Source organism: Gekko japonicus, unplaced genomic scaffold (genome assembly GCF_001447785.1).
Source record: "Gekko japonicus isolate JY-2015 unplaced genomic scaffold, Gekko_japonicus_V1.1 scaffold1068, whole genome shotgun sequence".
In the NCBI taxonomy this organism is placed as follows: Eukaryota; Metazoa; Chordata; class Lepidosauria; order Squamata; family Gekkonidae; genus Gekko; species Gekko japonicus.
Window position 1 is genome coordinate 530723 of NW_015168079.1, and position 12688 is coordinate 543410.

At 45.2% G+C, this 12688-nt stretch overlaps 1 protein-coding gene across 1 annotated transcript in view; it reads left to right on the forward strand.

Annotated features, from left to right (window-relative positions):
• CLEC11A (C-type lectin domain family 11 member A) overlaps positions 1 to 10934 on the forward strand; it is a 31743-nt gene extending 20809 nt beyond the window's left edge. The window contains 3 exon segments of the mRNA XM_015414673.1: positions 4036 to 4227; positions 9074 to 9190; positions 9193 to 10934. Of these exon segments, the coding sequence (XP_015270159.1) occupies positions 4036 to 4227; positions 9074 to 9190; positions 9193 to 9437 (554 nt within the window). The 3' untranslated portion in view covers positions 9438 to 10934.
• Positions 10935 to 12688: the final 1754 nt, after the last annotated feature.

Sequence of the window (12688 nt, forward strand, 5' to 3'; positions counted from 1 at the left end):
CCCCAATCTCCAGGTGTTTCCCACCCCAAACCTGACAACCCTACCTGGCTAGGCTCATTTTCTATTTGCATGGAGTATTTTTTTTAATGCAAAGGAATATTGTCTGCTGGATTCCACCACGTGTGGCTTGAAGTGCTGTTCTCCATTCTACCACTTTAGGGTTCTGCCATCTCAGTTCCCACCCCATTCTCCTGCATGTGTGAACCAAGTGTTAGTAGGGAGATTAAGAAGGGGAAAAAAGCATGATTACAAGCAGAAGCAAAAAAAAAAAAAGGCAGAGAGAGAGAGAGGAACAATGTGGAGAGCACTGTGAATATTAGGCTTGCCATTGGCCCGCTGCCCACCCATGACAGGTAATCCCCCTAAGTGGTTATATGGCAGCACCCTGAAGAAATGGCTGCAGGGGTGTGTGTGTGTGTGTGTGAGTGAGTGAAGGGGACCCCTGTATAACCAAATCCAGATTTGTTTGTTTTCACATTTAAACCCTGCCCTGCTGCTCAAGCAGTGTTCTGAAGACAGCTGAAATTAACTTGAAATAAAATGGTGCAATCTTGTGACTATTACTCTTCCTGTGTCTGGCTCTTCATGTCTGGTGGGAGGGAAAATATACCACTGTGGGGAAAGAGCTGCAACTCTCCTCACGGATACTGCCCACAAGTATCTCTCACACACAAACACCCCCTTCCCTGCCCACAATGCTGGCTGCAGTTGACTCTACTTTTCATCCCGTTTCACCACAGATATTCTGTGCTCGTTCTAGGCCAGAACTCGATGGGCAGCCACGGCCACCCTGATTTTACCACAAGTATTGGACACATGGGTACTGGTGCCTTATAATGACCCATGTCCTCCTTTCAGCCTGAGGCCACCCTCTCTTAGCCTGCTCTTACATAGAGAAATGGACACACACAGAGACACCCAAACAGGACGGCACATTCCCCATGTCACCACTAACTCAACCTCTGAAGCACATCAGCAGCAGCCTGTGGATTTTCACCTTAACTAGGGAACTGGTATTTACAAGATGGCCACCCCTAGAAAGATAGGTCTGTAATAGCATAATTCTTGATGCATGTAGGGAACAGACAGCACATTCTTAGCGGCACAGAAGTTGAAAGGGGCTGGCCATAGACAGTAAAAACAGTCCTGGTCTGTACAGAGAAGTGCTGTCAAATAACCTACATTGAGGGAGGCCAGACTTTATGTTTCTGGGAACTACTTAATTAAAAAAAAAACACACCAAGAAACATGGGGACTACTAGTCAAAAAGCCGCAGCTTGGTGGGTGGAGGCAGTCATAAAACGCATCTTGGACAAAGTTTACTGTGTTTCAGACCAAGTTTGCAGATGGGGCTCAGGTCAAGAAACCTTTCCTCTTGTGTTTTCCCAACACAAACTACTGCGTGTGAGGGTCTCTGTGTGTGTGAAGTGCTATCTAGTTGGTTCCAGCTTGTGATGACCGTATGAATTAATGACCTCCAAACATCCTATCCTTAACAGCCTTTCTCAGGTCTCAGAAATTGAGGGCTGGAACTTTGTTGACTGAGTCTCTCTCATGTTGGGTCTTCTTCTTTTTCTGCTGCATTAAACTTTTCATCATCTAATCCAGTGACTCTTGCTTTCTCATAATGTGACCAAAGTACAATAGCCTCAGTTTAGTCATTTGAGCTTTGAGGGAGAGTTCAGGCTTGGTTTGATCAAGAACCCACTAGAAAAAAAGAACTATTCCCCCCCCTCCCCAATTGTAACTGGCCATGCTGGGGGGAAATGTATAGTGACCTTATGTTTTCCCTGGAGGAGGCAACTGGCAGGTTTGATGCAGCAGGAAAGAATCAAAACATGCTTGTTTCCTGTCCAGAGCAAGGGTATATGAAGAAGGTGGAGAGGCAGATGGAAAAAGGCACTGGTTCTATCATTTCCCCATCCAGAGCAAAGGTGTGTACATGCACATGTCTCCTTTAACTCTGGATGAACGAGGAGGAAAAATTGCAAAGGGAAGGATAGGAAAAGGATTACAACAGCACTGAAGCAGGGGTGGAGGGCTACTTTTAATTGCTTGGAGAGTGACTTGTCACTCCCGAGTGCTCTTGTGCCAGGGTTACATGCCCTGTGCTGGCAGCTCCCAGGAGCTTTTGGGGGGAAAGAGCGTGGGACAGGAGAATGTTGCTGATAAGAACATAAGAGAAGCCAATGTTGGATCAGGCCAATGGCCCATCTAGTCCAACACTGTCACACAGTGGCCAAAAATACCAGGTGCCACCAGGAGGTCAATCAGTGGGGCCAGGACACTAGAAGCCCTCCCACTGTTGCCCCCCCCCAGCACCAAGAATACAGTGCATCACTTGCCCCAGCCTGAGAGTTCCTATCTATACTTTGTGGCTAATAGCCACTGAAGGACTTCTGCTCCATATGCTTATCTAATTCCCTCTTGAAGATGTCCATGCTTGTGGCTGCCACCACCTCCCCTTGCAGTGAATTCCATGTGTTAATCACTCTTTGAGTGAAGAAGTACTTCCTTTTATCTGTTCTAACCCGACTGCTCAGCAATTTCATTGAGTGCCCACAAGTTCTTGTATTGTGAGAAAGGGAGAAAATTATTTCTTTCTCAACCTGCTCTGTCCCTGGTTATAAATCTCGATCATGTCACCTCTCAGCTGTCGTTTCTCCAAGCTAAAGAGCCCCAAGTGTTTTAACCTTTCTTCATAGGGAAAGTGTTCCAACCCTTATTACTTCTGGGTGATCACCCAGAAGCGACGCAACCAGGTCAGCAAGGCTCTAGGAATCCCACTATGGTGTTTACCATAGAGACTGAAGGAAAATTCTAGAGCAGTGAGGCCACAGCAACTGGAAATGACAGTGCCACCCTCCGTCATTTTCTTCTGCCACTCAATTGCCTGACACTGGGTGGGGGTAACAGGTAAGCCCTAACTTCTGCCAAAATAGCAGGCCCCATGTAGCCTTGTTCCACTAAAGATAGCTAGCTGAGCTTCTTGAGTGTTTTCCTCTCGCGCCCCATCCCATGTCTCTTCTCCTGGCCATTTCCCTTTCCTACTTCTCTGCTGCTTACAATGGTTCTCAACACCGGCGTCTTCGTTTATGAATGTGTATGGCTTGGTGATTGATGGGGAGAATGGACAGGAATGGGCAATTTGGTTGATCTTTGGAGATAGCAAAAAAGTACCCTGAATCACTCCCCCCTCCAGGCACACACCCACACATGCAGAGTGGTAGTTGTAACCATGATGTACAAGCAGTGCCCTGAAACTGGTAGCACAAGACCTTGCACAAGCAGAAACACAAGTGAAGATACAATAAAGATTGACTTGGTCCAAGCAGCTACCATGGTATTCTCCATGCATTTCTACATATGGAAGAGCTCTTGAACAAGTGAGTATTTTGCACTGGATCTAACCCTTAGTCTTTTTTTTTTAACCCCCGGAGGGGTTTTTTTTTTAATAAGACTACAAACTACAAAGAAAAATATAGGAGGGGGAACTACAACTATGGATAAAGGAAAGATACCCACACTAACTAAAAACCCAAGAGTGGGAGACCCCCTTTATGTTAAACTTAATATTAGTATTAAAAGAGTTAGTAAAACAATATCCTTGTAGAGTTCTTGTTTTTCACATTGTTCTGTATTAGTAAATTAGTTATTATGAGAGAACTTTCTGAGCATCTTCTTTATTTCAAAGAGCCATTTATCAGAGTCCCTCTGCCCTTACTTCGGCTTTCTGTCTCTAAAATCATATACAGTTTTCATTGCTACCGCACCCGCTTCTGCAGTAACCCTTAGTCTTGATGTGCAAGGAGAGTTTGGAGTTTAATTTTGACATGAGCTGGTTTGGATTTTAGGAAATGGGACCCAAGTTGCTACAGGTCCCTTAGTGGTGAACATCTTCTGTGATGCATGCATCCCTATAGTTTGATACCTCATATTTGTCCCTTTACTAACTAGGACAGCTCTAAACTCTCTTCCTCCTGTGCCTCATTTAGCATTATCAGTGCTTTTTCTCTTTCTCTGCCTGGTAAACAGTCTCCCGTCTGAACAGCCTGGACGCAGCTGTGCATCGCCTCAATGTGCAGTTCTATCACATGGACGTGAAGGTATCCCAGTTCTCCAAAGGCCTGGCTGAAGTGAAGGGGGGCCTGGCCGAAGCTCGTGAAACCCTTGCTTCCCTGAACGAAATTGCTATCCACAACCAGAAAGAGCTTGGAAAAATTGACGGTGAGGACAAGGAGGATGGAATTGGCTCCATCTTTCTAGCAAGGCAGCTATTCATGGGGTGGTGGTGGTATGTGTGATCCATCCAGGTCATAAGATTCCCTTCAAGCATCAGCACTTTATGAGGGACCAGTGTTCAAGAAGGAATTTTAATTTTATAAGTCATGATCATAATCGGTGACGTGGCTACTCACCTGTGGCAACTAGGAATCATTTCCAGGTGACTCCTCCTCTTGTTTTTCTTTAAAAAAACATTTCAAATTACCCCAATGCAGGGCTATTTTTGGGCAGAAATGCACAGGAACGGAGTTCCGGCTGGCTCCTGAGTTGGCCACGCCCAGCAGGAACTCATTAGCATAATAGGCCACACCCAACAGCAGAAACTCATTAGGATTGGCTACATTAGGGGTGTGTGGCCTAACATGCAAAGGGGTTCCTGCTACAAAAAAAGTCCTGGGTTTTGACAACAAACAAGGTAAACAGAATAAGAAGCAAAAGGTGGGTGTGGCTGGATGGCCACACTTCTGATAACATGGGGGTGTAGCCTAATATGTTAATGTGCTGTGCTGTCGGGGGTGTGGCCTAATATGCTAATGAGTTCCTGCTGTTGGGTGTGGCCTATTATGCTAATGAGTTCCTGGTGGGCTTTTTCTACAAAAAAAGCCCTGCCCCAATGTGGTTGCGTAGGCTGGTGGGGTAGATTTCTTTGCCATGGTAAATCAAACACAGACACTGATTTCAAATTGTACATTACCTAACATTTAGTTTCCCCAAGGGGAAATGACAATGGTTGTTACCCTAGTGAGGAAGCAAACTGGACCAACAATTTTACAAAGGCCACTTTTTGAACTGGGAAAAAAAAACAGGAAAAAGGTCAGGAACACCCACTGACTCTGGCCTGATCTACACACATAGGAGAATATGAAAATAGCAAGAGTCCAGTAGAACCTTAAAGACGAACAACATTTGTGGCGGGGTATAAGCTTTTGTGAGCCACTGCTCACTTTTTCAGATATCTGAAGCGGCGAGCAGTGACTCTTGAAAGCTCCTGCCCTGCCACAAATGTTGTTCGTCTTTAAGATGCTACCGGACTCTTACTCTTTTCTCCTGCTGCAGACAGACATACGCGGCTACCCATCTTGGTCTATCTCCACAGAAGAATAAGGCAATGTGGTACAGTGGTTAGAGAGCTGGCCTAGGACCTGAAAGGACCTGGGTCAGTCACATTCTCTCTGCCTAAAATACTTCACAAAGTTGTTGTGTGAAGGAAAATTTATTTTGATATTTATACCCTGCCTTTTCCCCTTTTGGGAGCTGCGGTGGCTCAAGTGGTTAAGACGCTGAATTGCAGGCTGTGGATGGTCAGTAGTTCAGCAGTTCGAGACCCAGGGGTGCCGTATGACGGAGTGAGCTCCCATCTCTAGTTTCAGCTCCTGCCAACCTAGCAGTTCGAAAGCAAGAAATTGCAAGTAGATAAATAGGTACCACTTTGGTGGGAAGGTAACAGTGTTCCGTGCGCCTTGGTGTTTAGTCATGCTGGCCACATGACCACGGAAACGTCTTTGGACAGTGCTCTTCGGCTTGGAAACGGCTTGGAAACGGAGATGAGCACCGCAACCCTCGAGTCGGATTTGACTGGCTTTCGAGCAAGGGAACCTTTACCTTTTCCCCCAACGTGGACCCAAAGCGGCTTCCACCATTGCTCTCCCCTCCTCCATTTTATCCTCAGAACAACTGCCTTTTTACATAGGCAAACCTTAAAGAACGCCGCTGTCACTCACCTGCAGCTTGAAGCCTTCGTCAGCTAGGGTTGCCATGTCCCCCTGCCCCCTGGCATGGGCGGGTTGGGTTGCCAGATCCAGGTTTGGAAGCTCCTGGAGATTAGAGGATGGAGTCTGGGAGGGACAGGGACTTTAGTGGGGCACAATGCCATAGAGTCCACCTTCCAAAGCATCCGTTTTCTCCAAGGGAACTGATCTCTGTAGTCTGCAAATGAGCTTTAATTCTGGTGGTCCCCCCAGGTCCCACCTGGAGGCTGGCATCCCTAACTCAGGATTATGGCTGGTCTACACCTATTATAATAGTGAGACACACAGTGAAAATGTAACCAATAAAACAGCAATGGGTAAAAAAAAATGTTTTACCTAAACAAAGATAAATTACTCAAACTATTCAATGACAATTAGTTTTATATCGTACACACAACTCATAAATACAAATTCCAAAGCTATTCATATACCAGCAGTATCAAAATTCAAATTTTCAAATCATAGGGCAAAAAACCCAAATGTTCCCACAGTCCATCACAGCCTCATAAAACACTCTGTAGGAGGAGCTCGGGTGTCTTCAATTTTCAGAAACAGAAACCACATTCCAAGTTGAAACTAGACAACTGAGCCACAACACTGATATCCAAAGATGGCAATCCCAATGAAGTCCTCCGCAGCGGTTCTCAACCTGTGGGTCGCGACCCCTTTGGGGGTTGAACGACCCTTTCACAGGGGTCACCTAAGACCACCAGAAAACACAAATAATTACATATTGTTTTTGTGATTAATCACTATGCTTTAATTATGTTCAATTTGTAACAATGAAAATACATCCTGTATGTCAGATATTTAGATTACGATTTATAACAGTAGCAAACTTACAGTTATGTAGCAACGAAAATAACTTTATGGTTGGGGGTCACCACAACATGAGGAACTGTATTAAAGGGTTGCGGCATTAGGAAGGTTGAGAACCACTGTCCTACGGGCACGCTAGCGATGTTGTTCCACGTTTCACCTGACAAGGCTTTTTCAAGGAGGAACCACTTTCTCAAAACAGGATATCACTGAAACCAAAATTCAGGCATATTCTTCCAAAATACCTATTCAAGGCTTTCTTCTGGTTTGCAACTGCTCTTAGCTTGAATCACATCTATCATACACATTAAAATACCTCCACGTAACTCAGTTCAGGTGTACATCCTCTGTAATACATCCAGCCCTTAAAGGCCTGTGATCTGAGAATCTGAATTTTGATACTGTTGGTATATGAATACCTTTGGAATTTGTATTTCTTGTGTATACGATATAAGATTAATTTTCATTGAATAGTTTGAGTAGTTTAATTATCTTTGTTTAGGTAAAAGTTTTTTATAGGCAGTTGTTTCGCTGGTCTACATCTATTGCAGAATGAAGTGACGGGATAGGCCATACCACTTCAGACTGCAGGGGAAGAGTGACAAGCTTAATGCCATCCATGCCAAAGTTCTCCCCAAATAAAACAGGTTAGCGCATCAGGGGGAAAAGGGAGAGCCTAGGCCTTCACACCCTATGCCACCTTTCCATATTCAAGTAATGATTGACGTTGGGGAATTTTTGAAAAATGTAATCACCCCTCAGCAGACTGAAGTGGCCTAACCCATCTTACTGCCTCAGAGCACCAACCCTCTTCTGTATATGATATAAGATTAATTTTCATTGAATAGTTTGAGTAGTGTAATTATCTTTGTTTAGGTAAAACAATTTTTCATAGGCAGTTGTTTTGCTGGTCTACATCTATGGCAGAATGAGGTGACAGGATAGGCCATACCACTTCAGACTGCAGGGGAAGAGTGACAAGCTTAATGCCATCCATGCCAAAGTTCTCCCCAAATAAAACAGGTTAGCGCATCAGGGGGAAAAGGGAGAGCCTAGGCCTTCGCACCCTACGCCGCCTTTCCATATTCAAGTAATGATTGATGTTGGGGAATGTTTGAAAAATGTAACCCTCAGCAGACTGAAGTGGCCTGTCCCATCTTACTGCCTCAGAGCACCAACCCTCATTCCCTTCCTTGTCCTGAGGCCTGCTTTTATTTCATGGTTCTCTAATTTTGTAATCCAGTTTTAGCGCACATCTGAAGGCATGCAGCATCCTGGCCCTTACTGCCTCGTTTTCTAATTCCATGATCTGCTTCAGACCTCAGTGAGACAGGCGGACTATAAACGAAGTAATAGGGCCATTTAGGTTAGCGCATCAGGGGGAAAAGGGAGAGCCTAGGCCTTCGCACCCTACGCCGCCTTTCCATATTCAAGTAATGATTGATGTTGGGGAATGTTTGAAAAATGTAACCCTCAGCAGACTGAAGTGGCCTGTCCCATCTTACTGCCTCAGAGCACCAACCCTCATTCCCTTCCTTGTCCTGAGGCCTGCTTTTATTTCATGGTTCTCTAATTTTGTAATCCAGTTCTAGCGCACATCTGAAGGCATGCAACATCCTGGCCCTTACTGCCTCATTTTCTAATTCCATAATCTGCTTCAGACCTCAGTGAGACAGCCGGACTATAAACGAAGTAATAGGGCCATTTTGAAAGAGTCAGAATTTCATATGCTGCTCAGGGCTGAAGGGACCAAAACAAAACATTCCTTTTGTCCCAACTGACTCTTCTCTGCATGTCCTCAGGCAAGGTGATTAGATCTGCCTGAAGCAAATTGCAGGCCTGGTGGGGGGAGGCTTATTCTGAGGAAGTGAGGAGAGCAGCAACTTCAGCCATCTTCAAGGAATGCCTCAAGATTGGCATTATCCAAGAAGGCAATGGAGAGGGATTGATTTTTCACTCTCTCTCCCAATGCAGCTTTGACTGTTTTTACAGATTCTGGTTGACACATACAGTTATATTCTATAGTTATAATGGTTTTAAATATTACCAGTGGGCTGTGCTCAAATTGGTCTAGTTCTGGTTTTGTGAGCAGCTATTGAGAATAAAGGCAGGATATATGAATCAAAAGATAGGTTCTAGGGGGTGGTGGAGGAAGGATTGATTGAAGGTATCACCAAAAGACAAGAATTTAAAAGTCATTCATTATCTGTGCACCGTTCCAGGTTGCTTGAGGGGCCGGCGCACCCAAAGCAAATGCTTCTTGATCTTCAAGCACTTTGAGGTCTACGACGGGGCACAAAAACTGTGCGCAGTCCGGGGAGGAAACTTGGCCATGCCAGCCGCGACGCCTTCCAGCCGTACAACTGGCCAGCCTGGGTAGGCATCCATGACCGGCGTGCAGAAGGCCTGTGGCTTTTTGAGAACGGGCAGCGGGTCTCAGTCTTTGACTGGTATCGTGACCACTTGGTGACTCAACCCAATGGCAGCACTCGCGAGAACTGCGTCAGCCTCAGTTCTGATGATGGAAAGTGGTGGGACAATGACTGTGAACGGCGCATGTATTACATCTGCGAGTATCGCCTCTAGGAGGCATCCAGTTTCCAAAGTTTAGCCCAAATGGCCTTCCAATTTGATTGAGAAGGCTGGTTTTAGTGTGAGGATCTACAACCCCTGAGAAAACAGACCCCCCCATTTTGTATGTATGTACACACACTTCCCCCCATAAATCCTGCCTACTCACACACAAAACTGCTATTGGGCCCTGTAGTATTTCCACAGGGAAAACATCCTTCTTATTTAGTAGACCCTGTAAGAACAAATAGTACCTGGCCTCTCTCTAAAAGAAGAAAATGTCCATAGCTTGGAAAGAAACAGCAACATGGTTCCGGAGTATCCCCTTGGAACTGGGTTGTCTAAAGAGGCCCATAGCAGAATGGCTTCCAGAACTGTAAAAACTTACTTGCGTAAAGCATGGTGACTAAGGATACTAGCTTATACTGGATCCTTCCAGGCACCCCAGTTCAAATAACAATATTCACTGAGCAAAGGGAAAACACTGTTATCAGACCACAGAAAGTAATAGCGAGATTACCTAGTACCCAAGAGACTTAAGATCACATGGTCCTTTCTAATGATCAAAACCAGTTGTGAAGATCTCCAGAGTTTCAACTTGGAGCCCTAGCACTGGGAAGGCTTTTAAAAATTATTTCACCTGTTTTGCCCCATAGAAATCACTCCATGGAACTGGTTGTAAGGCACAGGAGTGAGAAAAAGGCAGGACAAACACAGATTAAAAGGAAACCTGTAATTACAGTTCCTTTCAGTACAGAATCCCTTCTTAAACTACCTTCACCTAAACTGCAGAGTGGGGGAAAAATATGGGATCTCTGTAACCTTAAAAAAACTTTCTCATATAAGCTTCATGGACGGCACACCCAAGTCCATGCACAAAATGCCATCAGGTGAAAACTCCCTTTGCCCACTGGCTTTCAGATTGTCCAAACTCCCCCTCTCCCAAGGCCAGGCTACTTCTGTTGTCTATTTTGCTGCATTGCCCTGCGGCTCCTATGATGTAGCGTTGGTGCTCTCAAATCTCCCTTCAAACGCTGCTAAATAAAGTTTAGCAAGAATATTGAGGTGTCTCTTGCTCTTCATCTAATACAGCCATTTTTCACCTGGGGCTGAATCATAGGTAAAGTGAGCAGCAACTGGGTCACAGTTGACAAAAGGGGGTGGCGTGGTAAAATTCATGCGCAGCCTCCTCTGCAGCTGGCTACTCGACTGCGCTCCCCACAGGAGTATGTGACCTTCTGCTGTTTCTTTGGGAAAAATCTCTCCTATCCACCCCCACTTAATAAAACCAGAAAGGCCTTTTTAAAATAAAGCATCTTTTATTCTTTCTTGAAGCATTCAATTTTGAACTCCCCCACCCCTCCAGACATAAATAGGGGAGGGAGTAAAGGGCCACGGTAGGGTGTGTTTGTGTGGAGAAAAGAGCATCTTGGAAACCTTCACAGTCACCTTCTCAACTTTATCACAGGGGTCCCCAATATGTGTCCACTGTGCCCACTGACACCTTTTCTGGTGCCCCCCAAGTATTTTTAGGAAGTCAGTGGGGCCAGGTAGAGCTTTTGCCCAGTAAGGCTTCCGATTGATTATTTGAGGTTTGATTGGCTGTGCGGATTTTTAAGAATGTTGCTTCGGCAGCAGCTGCCACCACAGCACAAGGATCTGTACTGTATTACTGAAGTTAAGCTGTGGCAGTCATTTTGTGGCTGGCTTGGCCTTCTTTTTTTTCTTTTTCTTGTCCAACATATTTTATTAGTTTTCTTTCATACATATATTATCCATAATTTGATGATTTACATTTGAGTCTGATTTTTAACATTATTGTCTATCCATTTGTAAAGTCTCGAATCTCAACCATTTTTTTCTGGAAACAGTCTTCTCCTTTTCCCTAAATCAACAGGCTCAATTTGTCCATTTCTGCTAAATTCAACAATTTCAAACTTATTTCTTCTCTAGTTGGAATTTTTTTCAGATTTCCAATATGTGGCCAAAGGTATTCTGGCTACTGTACTTGTGCTGGCTTTTTGTTGCTACACCCACTATGCTATGTAAGAATTCCAAATGTGCCCACAGGCTCAAAAAGGGTGGGGACCCCTGGTTTGTCATATCCTTTATCCCTCCTTTTCTCCAAGGGCAAGCACACATGGTTTTTCCGTTCCCCATTTTATACTCACAACCACCCTGTGAGGTAGGTTAAGCTGAAAGAGGGGGCACGTGACCAGTCCAAGGTCACCCAGTGGTGGTGTGAGGATCTGAACCTGGGCTCCCTGCTCTTCACGTGACACATTAATCCCTGTACCACACCGATTACCTTTTTCAGTAGTCTGAACACCTCAAATGCATGCAAATGTGGGTGTGGGAGACAATGGAGTGTCTACCTGGGGATGGAGTAAGACAGGAATGGCTGATACTCTTTGGGATTTTTTTTTAAAGTCAATTTGCTTCCCCAGAAGGAGAGATGGAACCAGAGATTCTCCAAGAGGGCTGGTGCTTTTTTCAAGTCACCCTATCTTTTCCTGGAGCTCCTTGGACTTGGCAGGGAAAGGAGAGAAGCTAGAGGCCTTCGTGGAATCCACAGTGCCTGGGAGCTCCTCAGTTATCGCTACTCCATGAGGACGCAATAAAACGAAAGAAGAAAGCCTGGTTGGGTTGGCTGCTGCTGAAATCTCTGCTCGATTATCCCTTGCGGTTCTAAACCACTGATGTCCACACTCACTCTAACCCCTAAAGGACCCCCCCCCCCCAAATCTATTTAGAGGAAGAGTGAACAAGCAGAAAATGGGGTGGAAATGCCTCTTCTCATAGGCTACAATCCACATTTATTTGGAATATGTCAAGCTATTTCCCCCCTGCTCTTCCCCTCATACAGGAGCAAGCCCCCACTTCCTGGACCTTCCCCCCATCTATAGCTTCCTTTAATCTCCCCATCTAGCCAAAGCTCCCATTCAATGTTCCCTCTAAGCTGTGGAGTCTTATGAGCAAAAACTCTACTTTGTCAGCTACTGGCATTAAAGTTGTGAGTGAGCAATTTGGCTACTGCATAAGTTAGCTTGCTCTGGAGCCCTCCTTCCTGAGCTAAGACAAAAATGTGTGAGCTGGAGGCTAAAAAACCGTGAGCTAGCTCACACTAACTCAGCTTAGAGGGAACACTGCTCCCATTTCCCCCACCACACGTGGAGCATTCCCGTCTCACCTATGTTCCCATCCCACCCATCTCTTTTTCATCACAGGCCATTCCCTATTCTCAATTTCCCCCAGCCATCTTCATT